A 23,220-nucleotide genomic window follows, 5' to 3' on the forward strand; every position below is an offset into this window, starting at 1 on the left:
TCCCAGATAGATTTGACTTTAAAGTTCATGCTATTTCGATAGTGCTTGCTAACAGTTTGGATTTCAGGGGAGGAAGGGAGAGGAGGGAGGCCTGGAGGGGAAGGGAGCCGGAGAGGGGGAAGCAGCTAAGACCAAGTCCTACAGGAGAGCTGGGAGCTGTCCACAGTCCTGAAATTATTGTGAATGCCTATAACAGCAGGACTCTCCCTGCGGGATGCCATGGTAGGCACGTAAAATGCCATTCTAAGAACTCTCTTTCTCCTACATTTTGGCTTCATGTTGGCCCTTCTCAAGGTGTACAAGCAATCCTATTCATGCAACTTCCGGCAGCTCTGCAGAGCGAAGTGTGTCTGAGCGGAAGGTCCGGTGCAGGGTCCGTCCTGGGGAAGGAGATGTGGAGACACTGACACTGCTGGGATTCTCCCCGCTGCCCTCATGAACTCACTACTTTCAATATTCTCATGCATCAGGCTCAACTCACACAGGCACAGGCTGCCACAGGTTTAATTAGAGGGACATGGAGAATAAACCCTTGGCATCTGTCTTCATTCTCCAAGTGAACGCCGGAGCCCATAATCCCTATCATGGGGTCTCTACGCTGAGCCTTCACTGCTCCCCACCGGGTCTCCTAAATGGCTCCACGTTCCTGATCATCCTTTCCTTCTCTCTACACACACGCATAAAACGAATCTACGCCGCCACCTTCACCACGTCTCTCTTCCGCTCGGTGTTCAGTGTGTTCTTATTGGAAAGACCCATCACACCGGGGTGGGGTTTAGGTCTTCCACACGCCAGGCTCACCCTAAACCCACCCAACCCTATCTCTCCCCATGCAGAGCCCCATGAGAACAGCCCTGCTCTGGCCTGGTCTGGCACCCCACTAACTCCAGGAAGATTCTGGCTCATGGAAAAAGTCAAGGCTGTTTAATGCTTTACCCGACCTGGAACATCTCCTCTCTGTCTCCATCTATTAGATCAAACCAAACCAAACCAAACCAAACTTACTCAATTATAAGGCTCCACTCAAGCCAGACTTCCTTTCTGAGATCCTTTATGACACCTCTTCTTTTGTGTTCAGTGTTTAAAATACCCATTCGAGGCACTTAATTTTATATTGTTATATAAGTCTGTGTCTTTCCTCTTCAACAAGATTTTAAACTTCTTAAGGATAGCAACTGTGCTTTTGTTGCTCAATACAGCATTTCAATAAATGTTTGTTGACTTATATTGTCTTTTCTGCTTCCACCGGAGGCAAAACAAGAAAGTCTTAAAAATTAATTGCAGTAAGTCAGATTGAGATGAGATAAAAAGAACTTATTGAGCATTGAGAACTGTAGATAGTTGAAGCTACAGACATCTCTTTTAAGAGATAAATTAAAATCACATGGGCAGGACTTCCCTGGTGGCACAGTAGTTAAGAATCTGCCTGCCAATGCAGGGGACATGGGTTTGATCCCTGGCCCAGGAAGATCCCACATACCGCGGAGCAACTAAGCCCGTGCACCACAACTACTGAGCCTGCACTCTAGAGCCCATGAGCCACAACTACTGAGCCCGCGTGCCACAACTACTGACACCTGCGCGCCTAGAACCCGTGCTCCGCAACAAGAGAAGCCACCGCAATGAGAAGCCCACGCACCGCAACAAAGAGTAGGTCCCGCTTGCTGCAACTACAGAAAGCCTGTGCGCAGCAACAAAGACCCAATGCAGCCAATAAATAAATAAATTAATTAATTTTTAAAAATCACATGGGCATTAAAATCACCTGAGTGTCACAGAACAAGTCTTAGCTTTGAAAAATTATTAAATGGAATTTTATTATTGTAGGGGTTATATCATTCCTCTCCTTGTAACAGAAAGGATTTGAGCTGGCTAGAAAGTAAAGTCTAAAAAAATTTAATTACAAGACTATAATTATATATTGGGGATATATTACAATATGAAGAATAACATTCCCAGGCATTCACTAGAAGCAAAATTCTCTGCCTTGCACTTTGCATGTATCATTCCACTTAATTCTTATAATGTGCCTATGAGGTGAGCACTATTATTAACATCTTTTTTAAAATATGGAAACTAAGATCGTCAAAGAACAGCAACTATCAAGGTCACACAGCCAAGAGTCAGCTAGAGACTGGGATTCACATTAAGGTCTATGGGACCACAGGGCTTCAGTTCTTAACTCCTGGGTCATGATATCAGGCAAGGTACTGGGCATTGTGCTATGTTGTCAACCTAGATTTCTATTTTCTAAATAAATGGAATGCTCTTCTGCATCCCAGCCTATAAAGTTAGACAGTAACCCTGGGCAGAAGGAATCTATGCCTCAGTTTATTATTTTCACAGATGCAGAATGTGATTTCATAAGTCAACCAGAATTCCAAAGGAATACAATTCTGTACAATTGGTTTGGTACAGGTAAATAAGCAAGGTTAGGGCAACAATATCCACAGAAGATGGCCTGACATGTAAAGAAAAATGCCTCTGAATACGTCTCAGTTTCTGTTCTACTATTTCTCTGTTTACCAAACTACAAAATGCCAATGCTACATAACTACAGGGTATACCAAATTTTTCTTAAAATTGATTTCTGTTATAGAAGGATTGATTTTCTCTAGCCCATATGATTTTCAGAATGATCCTAAAAGACATAAGAAATTATAATTATATAGAAATATAATTTTTCTTAAAAAAAGCACTCAAGCCAATGGGAAAACTAATCCAAAAAAGAGTCATGTCAGGAAAAAGTCAAGAAACAGCCAAGTCTACCAAAAACTGCTATGAAAACACACAATGGACCCTTAACAGAGAACATTTAGCTGGTTATAATCTCTATTATGAAAGATTGCTTTATTTTGCTGACATTCTGATACAAAGACTTAGTGAAACACTTTATGTTAAAAATAATAGCTTTAATTCTGGCTTAATAAACAAATTCGCATGTCCTTTACGAATGCAATTTTTGAAAATTTAGTATGTGAAAGTCAAACGTGCCTACCTTTAGGTTCTAGATCTCTGAATAAATGAAAATTCAGTTGGCTCAACATTCTCATTATAACCCAAGCCATTACATGCACACGGGGTTCTAGTGGGCTCCAGCTGCAGAGGTCACAACTGGAGGAGAAGGAATTTAAACACAGGACACAAAGGCCTCTTTACGGCTCGTGGAAGAGACAGAAAAGAGGATACCCCCTTCCCAGATTCTTCTGTCATTGGCAAAAGGAAGGAAACCAGAGTTTAGAGGGCATTGAAAAATTAATTTGATCTTTATCTGTGATTGGTTGGAAAGTCTGAAGCCAAGGGGGAAAAAAAAAAGGTATAAAGGACAAATAATCCCATCCTGCATACTGAATGGCCTCTGGCTGGAAGAGAGGAATTGAGGGGAGAGAGGGATGAAAGGAGAGGTGAGAATTTGAGAAAAAGATACAGATCTGTGACTCTAGAAGTATCAAGAGAAGCTCTCAGATTTTTGGTCCTATGAGTAATGTAAATTTAAATATTTTAATAGAGATAGTTTTATTTTAAAAAGACAATTGTGCTTTCCTTGATACCCCAAACCCAGTTACGGGGCTGTGTTCTCCCCCTGCCAACTGGTGGAGCTCTGGCACAACTGACTGAGCTCAACAAGCCCCTTTTGGAGGCTGAAGCTGCAAAAGCTCCAAGCCTAAAGTCCCATCCAGTGTGGAAATCCACTGTCTCATTAATACAAATAAGATTTTGACAATACTTGAAATTAATTAATTCATTTATTTTGCATAAACGGTCGAGCAATGCCGTTTTTGGAGAAGCTGTCAGTTTATGTGGTGATGAACCATAGACATCCTCATCCACCAGAGATTGTTTCCCATAAATGTAACAAGTAATCTGCTACATCTTTCAATCTTTTCCTGAAGCCTTTGGGGAGTTTGGGCCTTTTACTCACTAGCTACCTGGACTCCTTGCTTGGTGCCTGCAGTAAACGCTGCACTTTCCTTCACCACAACCTGGTGTCAGTAGATTGGCTTTACTGTGTGTAGGCGAGCGGACCCAAGTTTGGTTCGGTAACACTTAGAAAAGCAATAAGTTAGCACCACTAAAAATCTGATATTTACAGCTGTAATTTTACCCAAGGCGGTTGTTTTGATGGCACAGGATTGAGAGCGAGCCAGGCTATGCTGGATTCCAGCTATGAGATGGGCACCAGCTATGAGATGACAGAGGGCTGTCATCTCCTGTGAAAGGCGGAGAAGAATGCTTTTTTGCAGGACTGATGTGCTAGGGTAGGCACACTTGAGACTCATTCAATACATGGCGGCAATTATTATTACTATGATTGTTTTTAAAATACCAAAAGCAGCTCACTCTTCGTTGGCATCCTCTGTGGAGGGATCATCATCCTCGTCGTGAGCACTGAAACCAAGCCTTCAGCACACACCACCTTGTCCTTCGGTTTGTGGCTGGTTTGGCAAACTCTTGTGCCAGGTTCTCAGAACCTATTTCTCTTAAATTCTAACTGATGCAGTAAAATCTTTACACCATGTGTCAAGCACAAAATGCTTTTCAAGTTTTGAGTTTTACAAATTTATGTAAGATGACATGAAATATCCATCATCTACAATAAATTCTATTGTTCCCAGGAGGGGTAGATAAATCTCAAGGTATAATTATACTCCTGCCTGCCGTGACCTTTGAAGATGCATATCTGCTTGAAAAATAATAGAATAATTCCTCCTTAGTGGAAAACATTTGAGTTTCTATTTGAACTATGCTTTAAAAAAAAAAAACACCTATGGATACTTTGTTTTCACTACGGGGGTCATCTTCAGTTTCCTGGGGCTTGATTTTTCTAATAGTCTAACAGAAACGATTAATCACATTTGGCCACATGTCTACATGTATCTTTCATTTATCAAATGAAATTATTTTCCCCATGTTTTTTTCCCAAGGATATGCTCATATTCTACCTAAACTTAGAAAACAGACAGCAGCAGTTGTGAAACATAGATGCTGTGATTAATGCTCTCCTACAGAACAATACTTTTTAGCAACTCCTGCTGTTTGTTTAAATTTGCTTAGGAAAATTAGGATGCCTCCCTGTAAATAGTCACAGGAATTTACACAACATTGCCAGCAGCACAATCCAATTTCTTTGAACATTTCCTGAGCACTCCACCTTTTCGAAAAAAAAGTGAGAGAAACCGTGGAGGGTATGAAGGAGAAGGAAAAGGTGGGAACAAGAACACGGGTAGGGGTGAGGGCGGAGGGGTTGTAGGCGGGTGGGGGAGGGGAGGAAGAAGGAGGAAGGAGGAAGACGAGGGGAGAGAAAGAAAGAATAAAAATGGAAGCAGTAAAAGTCATCCCTGCCATACTCTCCTTGCTCTGCAAGTGGTTTTCCGAGTGCCCACTCAACAAATGTCTCCCCCAAACTTCAATCACGTCTTAACACCTCCGGACTCCAAAGATGAGCTCCTGATAATGCACCCCACGTTGTGTGTGGCTGTGTCTACCCAGAACTGAAAACTCAGCAAAATCACGCTTGCACTCATGTCTTTCCTCCCCACTCACACTTTTGGGTCCCAAATCTTGCATTTTTGAGAAACACGATGAGCTTAGGGGTGCTGCCCTCTCTATTACGTATATAAAACCAGGAACCCTTCTTGGAATCCTAGGTCGAATCACCATGCCCTAGAGGGGCCACAGCTGATTACAAAGTGGGGCGGGGGAAGGGGGAATCTCTCCGCAAACCTGGGAACCAGAGCAGGAGGTGATGGAGCTGTTCTAGGAAGTGGGGCTTCACAAATGGGCAAGAAACTGGACTCAGGTGACCCCCTCTGTCCTGGAGGCATCACGGAGGTCCCACAGCATTGGGACACTTTGCTGTCAAGAAATAAGGTGCCTCATTTCCTGCCCAAAGAATTAAGCAACTAGTCAGCGCTCTGCTTTGCGCTTTGTTTTGCAGATTTCGCGTTAAAAGAAAATGAAAGAACAATCTTACCCATGAGGAATTTTGCTCAGGACATAATATCCAGTATAGGAGTGCTGATATATCTGAAACAGACAAAAATAAACAAGAAACAATAAAACATGCATTGAGACAATGGTTGTGATTATGATATTTTTCAAATCACTGTGAATCCTAATAAACATCCCTGGACCAAAAGTAGTTAGTCAGGAGACCTGGTGGCAAAGTCTTTTATTTACTCAGGAAGTTAATTTGCATACTTTGTTTGCTTTATTTTCACCATTTACATGTAGTTTACCAGGCAGCCAGAGGCTAGATGTCATCTCCACGACTACCTGGCTTGTGATTAAATCAGGGGCAGAGACTTCCAGCTCAACTAAATGTAGCACAGAACTAAGGAGGGCACTGCTCACTGGAGGCTGCCCGACAGCCAGCTGGACCCTGAAACTGTAAGACCCACTCACTGCTGTAAAAGACGGCCGGCTCTACCGTGTATCCTCGGTGAGTGCTGAAGCCAAGATAGGCTTAATTGGGCAAACTCCTGCCCCCTTGGACAATTTGATGTGCAGGTTTTAGCTTCACGGAGTGGTCAATAAACTAAGAACTCATTGCAAGGGGAGCATGGCTTTCAAAACGAAGGTAACAACAGCAAAACAGCATTTCCAAACTCCTGTAACCCCCAAATCTCGGATGTCCCTCTTAAACTCTTGAACCAGGAGAATACTCCCCAACCCATAAATGCAGTGACTACCATGCAGGGGATACCCCCAAAGAAGGGAGAACGTGGTCTCCATCCTCTCCAGCTTTCTGGACAGACGCCCTCCCCAGGGTGTGGGATGTGATGGGTTACCCCGCAGGGCTGAGGTGAGAACCGTACACTTCACTTTCTTTCCTCTGCCTGTGGAGCTTAGGAGAGTTGGCACCCTGTGTGGGCAGATGTCCAGCGACTAGCGTTTTAAAAGCAGCTTTTTCTACAGATAACAGGTGAGGGACATGCGGCTGAGGAAGACAGGTCTACTGTAGAGCACGTGTAAAATGGATGCATTTGGAACTGATGGTGGAAGTGAATCTTCAAAAGAAAAATGGGTAGGATTTGCTAATACCTCTGACCTCCCATCTAGTCTGGGCCCCAAGATTAATTTCTAGGAAATCACAGTGGATCAGTTATTTGGAGAAAAATGGCCCAGATATAAAAAATAAACAACAGCACTTAAGTCTCAATGACCTTTTGCTTCCAGTGACGTCAAGACTCCTGAACCAGACACATGGGGCCTGGGGTGACCTGCTGGATGGCAGGAGATGGACATCTGACTGGGGAATTACTTTAAATACTCGTCTAATTATGGAGAGGTAACCTCTACGGGACAAAATCGTGAAGAGGCACTTCACAGAGCCGCCATGGCGATCTGAGCAGGACCAGAGGACGCTAGCTGCTGCTTCTGAAGTGCCGCACAGTGACGCTCCCCCAGGAGAAGAAGGGAGGGTCTGCGGTCCGGCCCCTGCGTCCTGAGCAGAGTGATGCTCAGAGAGCCCCTCGGAGGCCCTTGAGCTCTGACCGAACGTTGCCTCTGTGGGCAGAGGCCGGAGCCGAAGCTGGGTGGACCCGCCCCACTTCTCCACGGTGAGGGCGTCGGGCGCTGGGCTGTGTAGTGCGTCCGACCTCTCCTTCCAACTGTGTGTCTTTTCATACTCTGTGTCTCACTTTATTTTCGCAGTAACCCCAGGAAGGCAAAAGATGACCTTTGCTTGTTAAGATAGGAAACTGAGGCCCAGAAAGGGTAGAGGAGGGTGGAGGAAAGGCAAAGGGGGTGGGAGGAGTGGGGGCACGAGGAAGGGAGCAGAGCAGGGAGGGTGGGTCCTAAGTCCGCACACTTGAGTGTTGGGGGACTTAGTGACTCAAACAAATAGAATGGGACAGAAACGATGGTCTTAGGCTTCCGAGAGTGGGTTATAAGAGGGACCGTGGCCACCTCCTAGCTCCCTTTCAGATCACCTGCTCTGGGGGAGGCTGGCCACCATGGTGTGAGGACACTCGAGCAGCCCCGTGAGGAGGTCTGGGTGGTGGGGGGCCGAGGTTCTTCCCCATTCGATCACCAACATCCAGCAAGGAACTCAGGGGGCTTGGAAGTGGATTCCTCACCTGCACTCAAGGCTTCAGATGATGCAGCCCTGGCCGATAACCTCACCAGAGAACGTGAGCCAGAGATGCTCAGGTAAGATGGTCCTCAATTCCTGACCCACAGTAACCACGAGATAATAAATATTGGTTATCTTAAGCCACTAAGTTTTGGATAGTTTCTTACACAGTAATAGGTAAATAACATATCTAGTTTAAATGCAAAGAAAAAAGATAGCTAATAAATCAGATGTGAGTGCACTGAGTTACTGGGTTCCCTCCCAAAAAACTTTCAGCAATTTCTAAAACAAATAGACAAATTCCTTATCGAAAGAGTGTCAGTACAGAAGTGAGGGGCTGGTGGGGGGGCATTATAGGCAAAAACACTTGGAGGAGGCCTTTGAAATTACCGCAGAGAACAGCCCAAAGCGCTGAAGGTGACGGTGGCGCTGATGCTGGTGTTGAGCGAGGCCAGCATTTTGAAGCACATACTATGTACTAGGTAGCATGCCAACTCCTTAGCATACATGAATTCATTCAATCGGTATGAGGAAGGTATCAGAATTCCATTTTTAGGATAGGAAAATTGAATCCAATGCAAGCAAGATTTGGCCTGAGGGGTCTGTTTCTCTCTAGGCACATATTGGAAATTGCCTGAACAAAGGGTACAGCTCTTAATTCTCAAGTTACAAATCCAAGCTGACTGTTGTCCACTGAAAAATCAAGAATACTAACAGACATAATAAACATGCAAAGTAAGGACATGTGCTGTCTTTCTTGGTCTTATTTAATCCATCTGGAAACAGTGATTTCAATTCATTCTCTGGTTATGACATTCCCAAACCCCTAGACTTACCTCTTTGCATACCTCTTTAAATATACCTGCAAATGACCCTGAAATTCAGCTTTGTGACTATCTTCTGAGTGGAACCAGTGAGAAAAAGGAAGACAGAATTAAAATAACCCTATAAGGGCAACGGTAGGAAGAAGATGAGAGAGAACTATCCCTTTACAATTTTATGTCTGTACTGTCAGGCAAAAAGGAAAAAAAAAGGCATATATGGATGGGAAATGTAATAGAATATCTGCAAAACTAAATCACTAGTTAGAAAAATTCAAACAAAATGAAAGAGAGTCAAGAAGTAGAGACTGGATCTGCCAACTATGTATGGGACAGAAGCACTCCAGAGTAAACTGTTAATGCAAATGGAAAGCCTTTAACATGAAAGTGCAGTTATGACTCAAGTGCTACTCAGAGAAATGGAAGTGGGAGGAAGATGCAAGGATTTTCTCATTGCTCCAAGATGAAACAATCGAATACCATTCTCGTCCACAAAATATCCCCTCAACCTGGAGCCAAAAGAACCCCAGGCACAAAGAAAACAACTTTGAAAGAGGACAAATTTCGAGAGTTTCATTTGCCGAGGCCTTACCTCAAAACGCATTAACAATAAGCTATATCTCACTGAAAGAACTTGTTCCATGGAGAGATAATAGTCTTTTCTGTGTGTGTGTGGTCTCTATCTCTTGTACTTATGCTTCTTTCTTTAAAACAGACTCTAAATACTTCTGATCATGGGAAAAAGTACAAAGAGTTGGAAGCTGGTAAGACTGCATAGTTATTTTTCTGTGAGTGGACTTTTAGAAGTTCATGAATATAAGTTACTTCGGTTTCTTCCCACAGCAACGAATTGCTCTTGGAAAATGAATGCATGAAATCCTGTTACCCAGAACACCATTCACAAGATGGGAAGACAATTTCAGCATATCATTTTAAAAAATATATCATGCAACATAGCTGATACTGGCATTCAATAATTGGGAGAAAAGAACCAGTGAAGGGCTTGTCTTGGGCTACGGCCGCATTTGGTCTCTGCTTCTGATATTCCTGAAACATCACTTTGCCCACAGCTTTCTTTCTGATCCTCTCCCCTCATCACCCCCCTGAGCCACACTTTTGATTTCTCTCCGGTCTTTCCTACCTCAGCCCCATCACGCACACTAACCCAGACTCACTTTACATCTTCTTCCTCTATGAAACCTTCCACTCTTGTAGTTTTAAACTATCATTACCTGAATATTGGTAATTTCACAGATCTATCTCCTCAACCGTAGACCGGTGTACCAGACTCCCCCCTCGACATCTCCATCTTATGTCTCACAGGCACCCCAAACTCAACATTCTCCAAGCTATCTCTTACCTACCCATAAAATCTATCTCTCCTTCGATACTTCCTATCCCATTGGTGGCCCCCTCATCCTCTCGGTAATCTGAGCTGAAAACCTGGTTTTTCCTGACTCCATTCTTTGCCTCCTTCCTCCTCTGACTCAATTCAGTCTATCTCCAAACTGTGCCAAATTAACTTCTTAAGTTCTTCTCAAATCCGTCACCCACTCCTCATCCCTATGGCAAGCACCTTCCTTCAGAGCTGCCCCCATCCTTCCTCTCCAGGACTAACCTCTGAGATCTTGACCCCATTGCCTCCTGATACCTGTTCAACTTTATCAACTCCTCTACCACGAATTACGTGCCTTATATTTTTCATCACTCCCTCTCCTTGTCCCTTCTCCCGAATCTGTAGAATTCAAATCTCCCACATTAAAAAATCCTTGGCCGTTCCCCCCGCCACCCCCCCCGACTCCTTCTTCTTTTAAACTATCATGGCACTTCAGAAGGAAAGTCTACACTGCTTCACTTTCTATCACTTTGAACCCACTGCATTATCCTCCCGACGTCCTCAAAGTGCCACCTCCAAGTGGATATCCCGCTGCCGTACGTATGATAGCTTCCTAATTTGCAGCCCGCTCGCTCTCTCTGCGGCACGTGATAAAGGTGATAGGAATCCTTCTCCCTTCTTCATTCCATGGCAGGTCACTGCTTTCAATCTCCTCTTGCCTTCCTCCTTCCAGCCTCTTTGCCTTTCCTTCTGCTGCTCAGACCCCCTGAATGGATGCGGGCACCAACCTGCCACTCTTGGGGTTCCCCTTGCTGGTCTGGAAGAGCACATTCACTTCTGCCTTCTTGTGAGGCTTCTTACTGAATTCATATTTTTTTTTTTTTTTTTTTTTTGTTTGCGGTACGCGGGCCTCTCACTGTCGTGGCCTCTCCCGTTGCGGAGCACAGGCTCCGGACGCGCAGGCTCAGCGGCCATGGCTCACGGGCCCAGCCGCTCCGCGGCACGTGGGATCTTCCTGGACCGGGGCACGAACCCATGTCCCCTGCATCGGCAGGCGGATTCTCAACCGCTGCGCCACCGGGGAAGCCCTGAATTCATATTTTTATGCTTGATCCATCTTCTGAGTTCTAGACTCATATTTTCAGCTTGTGTTGGGCCTTTCAGCATAGATGCTTTTACCAAAACTTTTACACCACATTCAATATTTTGAAAACCAAATAAACTCTTTTCCTCCTAAATAATTCTCTTTGATGTTCTTCCACTTACCTGGTCTCTTGGTAGAAATATACTAGAATTAGCTCTAACCATTTCTATTCCTTCCTTTCCTTACTGTCCATGTACAATTGGTTTCCGATTGGAAATTTCACTGGACTTTGTAACTTTGGAATGAACCTTAAATTCAGAGCACATCTTCCACCCTCAGTAACACTGCCCTAGTGTGGGATGCCTAAGAGGCCCCAGTGACCTTCCAGCTGACCTGCCAGCCTCCCGCCTCCTTCCCAAGGCCTCGGGAAGTCCCTTCTTCGCAGCCACAAGTCGGGAGCAGTGTGGTGGGTGTGGCGGGAGTAGGACACGCCTTCTCCTGTGGAGCCACTACCATTATTACACAGTTTTAGGGGGAGACACAGGGTCAGTTTTCGGCCTGCTGATCACCCGAGGGGCGAACTCAGGAAAGTTACTTAACCTCTGAGCCTGAGCGTTAGGGCTGTATTTGTTCAGGAAATTTAAACCTTGAGAAAGGAATCAAGAACGCTCTTGTTTAAATTTTAAGGAGAATTATACGCTCTAGTGACTAGCATTTTTATGCAGAATCCATGAAACTTTTTTTTCTCTACTCTTTTGGGCTGTAAGAAAACAGGAATTCCACTAAGAATGCAGAGTTGGAGCTAACCTATTTCAAGGGCCGGGAGAGGTAGGAAAACAACCGAGATTTTGCCCTGGCTGCCTGGTCAGCGCAATCTCTCTATTCTTCAGTGTTCCATTAACGAGATGGATGGTCCCCTGAGGTGGCAAGCCCCCCAGCACTGATAGAATCCAAGCAGAGGCTGGACAGCCGCTGTAAGGAGTGCTCTAGAATGGGTGTGAAGCAGAGCAGGACCCTATGGTCCTTGCCCCGCCGTATCCACCTCCTGCCTTTCGTCTGTGGAAACACTTTAGCCGAAGAATAAGTTTAATCAGAGAAATGAGAAGATGCAGAAACAACAGAAAAAAGTCAAAAGAGGTCAAATCATAATAGTCAGAAAGCAAAGTCAAGGACCTTTAGTTCCTCCTCAAGGGCTATAGGTAATATTCTGAGCCCTGTCCTGGGAGCTGTCTTACAGATACTGAAACCCACCAGGTGGCAGAAGTTAAGTACATGATGACCAGACGTAGCCAGGACATAAGCTGCCACAATTCTGAGAACTGGCCTCAAGGAAATGGGAACAAAACCGACCCTGGAACTGAAGGCTAGCTGTACTGAAAACAATCAAGGTGATGTGGGTCAGACCACCGCAGGACCAATCTCAATATGACGGTCCGAGCTGACTGCGCTGCTGCTGCATGTCGCCCCCTCCCTCGGCCTATAAAAGCTCTCGCCCCCTGCCTGTCAGTGGCGGGTTGCGGGGAGCCAGCCTTTGGACAGAAGTCTGCCCTCTCCCCCACCCCCGCCCCCGTTGCCGGCCTCCAAACTAAAGCAAACTTCCCTCTCCACCAACCTGGCCTCTTTAATGGCTTTTGAGCAGCGAGCGGCCGGACCCCACTTCCGGTTACAGGTGTGACCATCCCCAAGCAGATGCTCCGGGGCACATGCCTATGCCTTTCCTGTTTGATCCTATATTCTATTTATAGAGGAAATTAAACATATCAGAAGGTGCAGATGAGCTCAGAGTAAGATTCTCCCAAGCTAGGATCAAGGACACCATGGATGGAATATGTGGTTAAAGAAATAAGATATGGTAACGTGATGTGAACAGAGGTTAAAAGGACTGGCAAAGATTAGCACGGGAAAAAGATAGATTGGGCAGGGAAAGAAAGCGAGATTTGGAAACCGAATGGTAAAAAAAAAGAAGAAAAATTATCTGCATGAGATGCACGCTGATGAGTGAAAAAAATAGAAACCTGAAGGGAAAAAATAAAAACACTAAAAGAAGTTGGAAAATGTGAGATTTCTTGGCTTTAAAATTGGAGAAAATAAAGTGTTTACCCAGAGGATCTATCTCCTCACAGTTTTAAAAGTTCTATTTCCCAAAGAGAAGGAAATTCCATTAGGTTCTAGCTGACAATACCCAGCCCTACTGAGAATTAACACACAGCCAGTCCCCCAGGAGAAAGCGAGCGATCTGCCTCCCAAACCCAAGCCGAGGTTTCGGGGGCCATGACAGATGCTTCCTGAGACTCATGCACCGTTCGTGTTCCTTTTGTAAATGTTCCCTCAAAGCCTTTTTGAAAACAGCTTTATGGAGGAATAATTGATACATCAAATACTGCCCATACGTGATGTGTACAAGTTGATGAGCTTGGACACAGGTGACACCTGGGGTGGCATCCTCACCATCGAGGCAACAGACGCACCAACACCTTCCAGAGTTGCCTTGTGTCCCTGACAACCTTTCAGGAAGGTGGTGAAGATCAAACAATTAAGCCTGAAGCCCTGGTGCCCCCTCTCAGTTAACGTGGGGAGAAGTGAGGTGAGCAAACATACCCTCTGTTTTTTCAAAAATATGCCATGAGTCGTCACATTCCCCTGGTGCATTCCTAAGTCTTGGTCTTGACACGTTCTTCTGAACAACCTGCACTCCTGTTTCCATCCACGGTCATGATCCACGATCATGGAGCGGCTGCCGTGCTTCCGAGAAGCTCTCAAAGACCTGTCTGTGGAATGGCTAGTGACCCGGTGGGCCTTCAGGATCTGCCAAAGGCTCCCCTGACTATTCCGTCCAGGTCCCTCTTTGAATAATTGAAACAAATGAGCACATCTGCAGTATGTGATGAGACAGGAGCTAACCAGCTCGTAGGGTCTTTCTGGGAAGAAACGATGCGTATCTTGTCCACAAGCCCTTTCCCTTAACATCTGGAGAAATGGGTCCAGCTCAGAGTGCTGCTTTGTTTGAGGAGTGAGACCAATGGGTCAAAATACTCTAGAGAAGATGTCCAGGTTGGCTGGAGTCTGGAAAGAAAGCCACCTGAGAGATACCCGGAGCAGGTGGTCCGCCGGGAAGAGAGAAGATGAAGGAGCTGGAGGGCTGCCCCTACAGTTTGAAGGGGCTTTGTGAGTAAGTGTGACCAAGCCTGTTCCCATTTGCTACAAGAGGAAGGGTAATGTTGACAAGTGCGCGTGACAGGGAAATCGATTTCAGCCCAACGATGCTGACTGCTGGTGATGAAAGCTATCCACCACTAACAAGGCTTCCCGGCCCCGTTACTGAAAGTATGGAGGCTGAATTTCCTGGGGCGTCCAGGTGAATGCAGCGAGTAGTGATGTGGAACCTGGGGACCCTAAACTTCTTCCCCATTCAGAGAACCCCTCAAGTCCCAGTGGAGACCTCGCCCCCTGGCCTCCCCCCACCTCTGCTCTGGCTGGTGCTTACGTTTAACTGCGTCTCAGTGTAGGTGCTGAGGCCTGGATCTGGGAGCTCAAGCCTTAGCACGTCACATCTGACAAGCTCCTGATCGTGACAAGAGTCCCACATCAGAACCCACACTGCTTCCTTTCCAACATTCTGGAGAAATCTCACCTCCTGGCAGATTCAAGTCTCTGCTTGACTTTTAACCTGTTCCATTCATGTCTTCTACTGGGCTCTACCCCCAATGACCCAGCATCTTGCCCAAATATCTGACCTCCTGCCCGGCCTCTGTGAATTTCAAGTGCTGGCGCTGAGGCTGATGGTGATGAGAAGTTTCCTGAAGGCGCTGCTCCTTCCAGAGAAGCCGCTCCTGTCAGCACAGTGTCACGATCACCCCTGGGTCCTAATGACCGCACTTGGTGTATTTCCTCACCCGTTGCCAACTTATTTGATATCATTTCGTGAAGTCAAAGTTCTTGCTGTAATAATTTTAAAAGAAAATTTCTCTAGAGGGCCCTAAATAACTAGAAACAAATTGAAACATTTAGTAAAAGAAAAAAAAAAGACGTTTAGCTCCTGTGCTGTAACATAAATGTTAGGAAATGACTCCATATCAACAAAGTGTCCTTTGTTTTCCGCTCGGTTGCATATGCCGTTCCTTCCTCATGATCTGGAACTCACACGGTTCAGGGTAAAAATCTAGCAGGTGTAAAACAGAGCAGACATAGGGCTGCCAGTTTCAAACTACAAAAGTAATTAAAAGCCCTTAAGATTCAGTATTTGTATCTCAACTCCCCTCCTCCCTGGAAGCACTGGTCTTCCACCAAACTTTCTAAATTGAAGAGAGTAGAGATGGTGGTTTCCTCTTGAACCTGCAGTCTCTTCAAATGTCTAGTTCTGCTCTGCGTACCACACCCACCCCTAATACGCCCTAATTCATTCTTCTGTGACCAATCCCCATTCACCTAACTTCTTAGTAGAGAATGTTTCTTTCATCCTCTATGTCCTTCACACATAATGTTCTCCAGAAATCACTATGAGAACATCCGAGGATAAGAACAACATGGTTAAAAATTAGGATGCATCTAAATAAATATCTTAAATTTCAGAGATGAACAGTAAAACTTTCAGCTGTGATTCGGACCATGTTTCCAAATATCCATTTCAAGAGCATCTCTGACATCCAGAAATAGTTGAGTAATTTCTTTTTAATCATTTCCTGTGTCTTCACTTGGACATTTCAATTCAAGGAGCGTGTCCGTGTGTCTCAAGCTCATCTTCTGGAGACAAATGAAGTCAGTCATCGGGTTGCTAGGAAGAAATTCAAAGGAAGTGAGCCCTGAGGCTCTCCTTCCTAACTGATTTTCAGGGACACACACCAGCACACCCCAGCTTCCTCCCGGGCTCTCTCACTCCGTCCTCCGCGTGGCCAGCCACTAAGGAACGATGCCCAGTTTCCACACTCTTCCTGGCTGCCAACTTCCCTCCCTGCTGCCCTCTCTGTTCCATTGTTTTGCCAGGCCTTTGTGCTGACTCATTCCTGGTTTTGCTTGAGAACACAACATTTTCTTTTTCCTTGCTCTCTTTACTGTCTCTTCTTACCTGCAGATACTGCCTGTAGGATCAGCCTTGTGGAGAGGCAAGATCAAAATAAATAAAAATTCCTTACATCATAGAGACCTTTAGAATTTACAAACCACTTTTTTCTGTATCCTTTGACTTGACCCTCACACCACCTGGTGCTGTGGCTGGAGTATCAATAGCTCCTCCTCTATTCTCTTTTAAATTAAGAAATGGAGGGGTTCAGAGATGCAAACTGATTGGTCCAAGGTCACATACTGTCACAGGAACAGACGCGGGAGGTCAGTATCTTTTCACATGTGGCTTGACCTTGTTCTCACTATAACACCCTGTCAAGAAAGCTTCTCCCTCCCTCAACCACCTCCTCTTTACCAGCCATAAAGGCTACTGATAGACCCATTTTCAAGAGAACAATATTAAGAAGAAAGTAACCATGAGAAGATGAATGCCAGAGCCATGATTAGCTCTCCCACTGCACAGGACCAGCTATCAGCCAATGGAAGTCAAGGCCTCGGGGAATGGCACAGAATCCCAGTGGTCCCGGGGGCCAGAGTGGGACACGGAGAGAAAGGAGGACATGGAGGGGGTGACACAGGGGAAAGTCGCTCACTTTCAGCTACGCAGGGCAGGGCTTCTGCACCACCTCCTTTGCACAGCAGCTCACCGGCTTCTCTGTAGCCTCTCCTGACCCCTGTCCCTTGTGACACTGAAGGCCAAGTGCACTGGACTCACCTCAAAGGACAGAAAGGGAAGACAGTGTGTGAACACCATTTACCCTCTGGTAAATGGGCGTTGATGGATGGAGGAGCCACTGGCACCTAATTAGCACAATATAAAGGCCAACAGCGCACGTCCCTCCTTGAAAAGAAGGTGCACCGGAAACATCTACCTGTTCCCGGGGCCCCGGCTACGTCTACACCAAGCCTCCACCAAAGGCCAGGGTGAGAGGTCCGGTCAGCTCCTCCTCCTCCTCCTCCCCCTCCTTCCCCCTCTTCTGCTTTTTTTTTTCCCTTGACATCTCTGTATTTGTGTGTGTATCACAGGACGCTAAACAGCAGGTACACTGAGTTGTGGCAAGTCAGTCTCCCCCCACCGACGCTCACATCACAATTCCAGTGCCCCGTTTTTCATCACCTGCTCACCGTCTCCGCGTGGATACTCTGCCCCGTTTCTCCACGTCTAAGGCGACTCCTTTCTCCCCTCGCCGCCTCCTGACTTCCGTTCACGTGCAGCGGTAACCCTCCTGTGCTCGCACGTAGGAGTGGGGTTTGGACCTGGGCCTGACCTCTCACCAGACTGGTCGTTCGGGCACCTTTCTTTCAGTGTCTCTCCTCCGGACCCCCCTGGACCTGGTACAGGCCCCCGCTCCTCAGGAGCTTTCTAAGATGTTGGCATCTGCCCGACGCATCCTGATACAACACTTCCTTCACCTTCACTTGAACTTCAGCAAGTCCCCCCGCCTCCCTCTCGAGTGCCCTTCTCGGAGACTCTCTGACGTGACGTGGAAGCAACCTGGGCAGTGTGTTGGCGAGAGCCCCCCCCCCCCCGTCCCACAGGCATTTGCAGCAGTCAGCTGGTGCCAGGTGAGAAGCAAGGGCTGGCGCTTTGCTGCAGATGGTCACAGAGCCACAGCTCCTCGAAGACAGGACCAGGGCGCGGTGGTCCAGGAGAGAGACTTCGCGCCGCCTGGAACGGAGCATCAGGGGACCAGTCGGCGGGTGCCGAGGAGTGTGTCCTCCCAGTCATGCCCGACTGAGGGTTTTCCACGGCTGACAGCTGCCCTTCCGTATCAGAAACCCTGCGCTCCGCGTCCAAGGCCGATTCAGCTACACACTGGTGGCTCTTAATCCACAGAGGCCCTTAAAACGAATCCTTCGTGGATTCTACGATAGACAATAACTTAGGATACAAGTGGCCTGAGAAGATTCTGGAATCCAACAGGTAGAAATCGCTGAGAGCGGCCTGTCGCCCAGCTGCCCCAGCAGACACAGCGTCTGCGCTGCCACGCTTTGTGTAACACTTCATACTCCCTGCATACGACTTCCTTGTAGCCTGCTCTCTCATTTTCATGAACGTTTTTGAAGGTTTTGTTCTCATCCACGTTACTATGTTCTCCATGCACGTCGTACTAGGTTTTGTGGGAGGTCATGTCTCTGCTTCCCCGCTTCTCCTCCACCTCTGAGACAGCTCATGTTTCCCTTTCTTGAGTTTCTTGAGAAACCCCCATTCTCAGGTTCTCCTTTGCTTATTCTCAGAGGTCTTTCCTTTCATTTTTCAGCAGTAAAAGAGACCCTCAATGCCCCTGAGACAGGCAGCTCCTGGGTGGCATGGACACTAATGGTAGGAGGAGAAGGGAATTCTGGCAGAGGCCAGCTTTCCTGCTCCGATGCCAGCTTGTTTTCTGTCCCCTTGGCTGCCTCCTTCTGAAGAATCAACCCGGGTGAGCAAAGGGCTGGGACTTGTACCACAGCCCTGGGAGTGATTTCAGAGGCTCCACTGGGTCTGGTTTGACTGGACACCACACACGCACAGTGAGGGGTAATCAGGTACCACCAGGGTCCTGCCTGTGTTTCCAGAATAGTGAAATCTGGCCTCTGTGATTATCATCATAACCAGCCTCTCTGATGTCTTCTTGATCCGGAATTACCAAATATAATGCCATTGTTACTATATAATGTGCCACCCAAGCAGGCACAGAGAAAGTGGAGTGATCAATAATTATGTTGGGGAAACAGGCACAAATTGTTTGTCTGGAATCATCCGTTCCAGACAAAGATATATGGTTTCCCTCGTTATCGCTGCTATGTGAGCGATCCTACCACAGCCAGAACAAGAAATTATTTTCTCAGTTTAACTAGGGGCGAGCACTTGTAAAAAGAAATTCAACAAAGACCTGGTAAATGAGTCTAGAAACAGACAAACTAAGCACGGGGGTGGGGTACTGTGTTGAGCACATCTCCAAGAAGGACTCACAAAGCACGAGGCTGTTGAGGCACCATCTTCGCGGTGTCAGCCCCTCACGCCGCGTGGCACCTGCCTCTTTCCCAAGCCTCGAGGCAGACGTCCCACGCCAGCGTTGGACGGCACTGTTTGCTGGCAGGTGTGACGTGTCCGGCTTGAGGTGAGTGGAGAGGGCACTGGGGCTGAGAGAGACCCCTGCCACCGGGCAGGAGGAGAAAACCTGGGCACGAGAGGCTGGAAGGACCATCTTCCTTCAAGTCCGAAGAGGTAACTTAAAGGTTTAGAAGGCGCATACTGGAACAAATGTAGAAAAAGCCCTGTAATCCATTGGTTATACATACGTAGGGTTAGCCCAACCTCCGAGGGGCTTAATGCATACTATGAACGTTATAGACACATACTATAGACACATTCTCAGCAGTCTCCCAAATCATGCCATAGTTACTAGGATATAACATCCCAGGTTAGGAGAAAAAGTAGATGGAATTAAAACAAAAATTCAGGCCCAGAGTTGACTATCCTTGAGACAAAAAGAACTCTTGAACATGGGCGGGGGGGGGCAGGGCAGGAGGGCGTAGCTGGGGTGGTGCTTCAATTTTCATTCATCTATGAATGTCCCTAGAAATCTCAGTCTTAAAAGATTTCAAAATGTAGGGCATCCTAAAGAAAATCATAGGTGATGTTAAAATGGCGTTTAGTTGATTTAATGTGAGTTGTTTGTCATCGTGGATGGGGAGGAATCCACTGAAATGATACAGGAAAGTACTGTCTGCAGGTGAGGACAAAAGTGTACCATGAGGTCAGGGAACTCAGTACACAGAAATGGAGAAGGGCGCTCTCTCTGACCGCTGATGGGACAAGAATAATTGCGTGGAGAGAAGATTCCGTGGGCAGCATCAAAAGAAGAAAAACTCGGGCTTCCCTGGTGGCGCAGTGGTTGAGAGTCCGCCTGCCGATGCAGGGGACGCGGGTTCGTGCCCCGGTCTGGGAAGATCCCACGTGCCGCGGAGCGGCTGGGCCCGTGAGCCGTGGCCGCTGAGCCTGCGCGTCCGGAGCCTGCGCTCCGCAACGGGAGAGGCCACAATAGTGAGAGGCCCGCGTACCGAAAAAAAAAAAAAAAAAAAAAAAAAAAAAAAAAAAAAAAAAAAAAGAAGAAAAACTCATTCAGCGTCAGTGCATCCTGGAAACGATGCTCGTAGCCCAGAGGGAAAAGCTGCAGCCCGCTGCGTCCTTACCGCGGCTCTGCAGCTCCCCACCCAACTGGCAGCTCTGTGTGTAGTGAAACTTTGTGTTCGGCACAAGAGGGCTCTAAATATATCTTCTGGTTTGACAATTCCAAAGATATTCGAGGAATCAGGGGATGTCCTGCTTTTGATACGAGTTTTAAACCAGGGTTAGAAGCAAAGGAGGTGGCGTTTTGATGTACGGCATTCAGATGCTGCACGGTTATGATGAGACCGACATCAAAATGTGATCAGTCGATACTGACTATACATTTGCCATATGCTCAAGGTCCTCTAATGAGCATTTAAGGAAGAATCCTTCCCTATTTGGACTGGTTGCTGAGTTCTGTATTGCTGTTCCCTGAGCTAATAATACTGAAGGTAACTAGCTTGCACGGCTCTTCAGGACTCGCCAGATGGCAACTCAAGGCTGTTCCCAGAGCTCAGTGCTGTAGCAGAGCTTTTCAAAGTGTGCTCCACAGACCACCTACATTTGTCAGAATCATCTAGCGTGGTTGCTAAAAGTGCAGATTCCTGGGTCCACCCCATATTTGCTGCATCTGAGTCTTTGGGGCTTTGAATCTGCCTTTTGACAAAACCATCCAAATACTTTAACAAGTGTTCCCAGGCGAGGACACCGACGTTTGAGAACCTCTGGCCAAGGCATTTGGTTTGCAAACCTGGCACCACGTAGGGTTACTGGGGACCTTTTGAAAAGTACTGATGCTCAACCCCCACACCAGAGAACCCGATTTACTACATTACTGTCAGGTGACTCTAACGTGCAGGCGGGTCCGCGTGACCCGCTCCTCCAAGTACACCCCTGGATGTTACGGCACACCCACACATCTACACCCCAAACACACATCAACAGAGGCCTGAGCCCTGGTCCACATGGGCTCCCTGCTGTCAAGCTCATCACTGGAGGTTCTCAGGGCTCTTTCAAGAGTCTCCTCTGCCCGCAGTGCTATAAACTGCTGACTCCATTCCCCAACCTCAAATCCACATCTCCCCTCTCGGCCAGTGTAGCTCAGGGTTTCCACTTGCACATTCACACATCACTGGTGGCAGGTGAGGTATTGAGCAAACATTCTTTCCGTCACCCCAGGTCTCCGTTTTCATAAATAATCAAAGGGTAAACGTAGCACCTCAAACCTGGATTTCATTGAGATTATTGCATAGGGCAAAGCAGGGATAGGTGACAGCATTAGGCTGAGGCTGATCTGCAGACACTAGTAAACAGGTGGTGGATGATACATTTTGGATCGTGAACACGGAGTCAAATGCCCTGGCAATGAGAAACACCGGGGCGATGACGGACAGCACTGACCCGGGACAGCCTCTCGGCCGCGTCACTCATAGCTGTGCAAACACCCATTCTCTAGCCTCTGTTTCCTCATCTATGAAATGGGGATGACCACCGTACTTAATCACGTGACTGAAGTTAAAATGAGATAGTGTATCTGAAGCATTTTTAGGGACAGGGCTGTGCTGGGTCCTCAGGACACCAGGTCAGCATGGAAATGGCCCCCATCGGGGAGTCTGAGGCCAAGCTTCAGCCTTACCTTTAAGTGATGGCATGGCTCTGAGCACATCATAAACTGTGGGTTTGGGTTTCCATGTCGGCAAACTGTAGAGGTTCTGTAAAAATATTACGAGAACCAGACTAGCCTGATGGCTAAAGCTCCTTTCTGTATTACGATTTTCTAAAGGAATCAGTGGTGTAACAATATAAAGGGGAGAACTGTGCATGAGAAGGAAACACTGTGAGTCCACAGGAAGGACAGAGAATTCAGGTTCCTGCAAGAAGGCTGGTCTCCCACAGACCTCGGTCCGAACATCTGCATTCAGCCCCTCAATGAAGCCCTTTCTCATCCCTAAGAATCTCTGCTGGGTGCCCTCAGGGAGGGGAAAGGGCACCCCACCCTGCGAAAGCCCATTGGAACCAAATGAACAGTGCTGGCCTTTGATCTACAAGAAAAGTGACTGTGCTATTTTCCACGGAATAGAGTTCCAGAACGATCCAGCCTGGAAACTTCTAGCAGCTTTCCTACAGCCGCATGGGGGAAAGAGCCGGAGAGCGCAGCCAGCATCAAGCGCAGAAACAAAAAGGGAGAAGCCGAGTCGTGCTCACGTCACCTGAGTCCTGCAGCTCCCGTGGCCGCCTTTCCCCAGGTCAGTGCGTCCTTCCCTCCCCTTCCTGACTTAAGCCACCTGGGGCCAAGTTTTCTTTCTCATGGAAAAAAAAAAGCAAGACCTGTGCCGATTACCTGAAGAGCATTTGTCCTCCTCCTTTTCAAGCACCTAAACTTTCTCTCTTTCCCCAAACTGTCTTCCACTAGCCTGGACTCCAGGGCTCCTCTTCAGCCTCCTGACCCAGGACAACTCACTGTTTCCTGAGAGCAAGCCTGTGGGGTGAGCCTTCCCTTTTTTATACACTAATAAATACTCCAGAAGCCAAAACCCTTCATGTTTATTCCTTTACTTCTCTGCTGATAACACTGGCAGGTGGTGTGGGGTGGTGAAGGCCGCTGCTACCCGCACAGATGGTCGGGGATAAAATAGAGCCCGAAGCCTGGTTTCAGTGTTGGTCAGCAGGTTTTACCTCAGAGGACCCACACTTACTGACCACCTCATACAACACAGCTCCACAGTCAGATCGTATGAGCCTGAAGGC

The 23,220-nt window shown here is 47.0% G+C and overlaps 1 protein-coding gene across 4 annotated transcripts in view; it reads right to left on the reverse strand.

The window, feature by feature from the left end:
- Positions 1–23,220, reverse strand: part of DPP6 (dipeptidyl peptidase like 6) — a 922,327-nt gene that overhangs the window by 226,090 nt on the left and 673,017 nt on the right. For all 4 annotated transcript variants that reach the window (XM_067041762.1, XM_059073588.2, XM_067041763.1 and 1 more), the window contains exon 6: positions 5,975–6,027. In XM_067041762.1, the coding sequence (XP_066897863.1) occupies positions 5,975–6,027 (53 nt within the window). The remainder of the gene's footprint in view (positions 1–5,974; positions 6,028–23,220) is intronic.

Source organism: Kogia breviceps, chromosome 9 (genome assembly GCF_026419965.1).
Source record: "Kogia breviceps isolate mKogBre1 chromosome 9, mKogBre1 haplotype 1, whole genome shotgun sequence".
Classification (NCBI taxonomy): Eukaryota; Metazoa; Chordata; class Mammalia; order Artiodactyla; family Physeteridae; genus Kogia; species Kogia breviceps.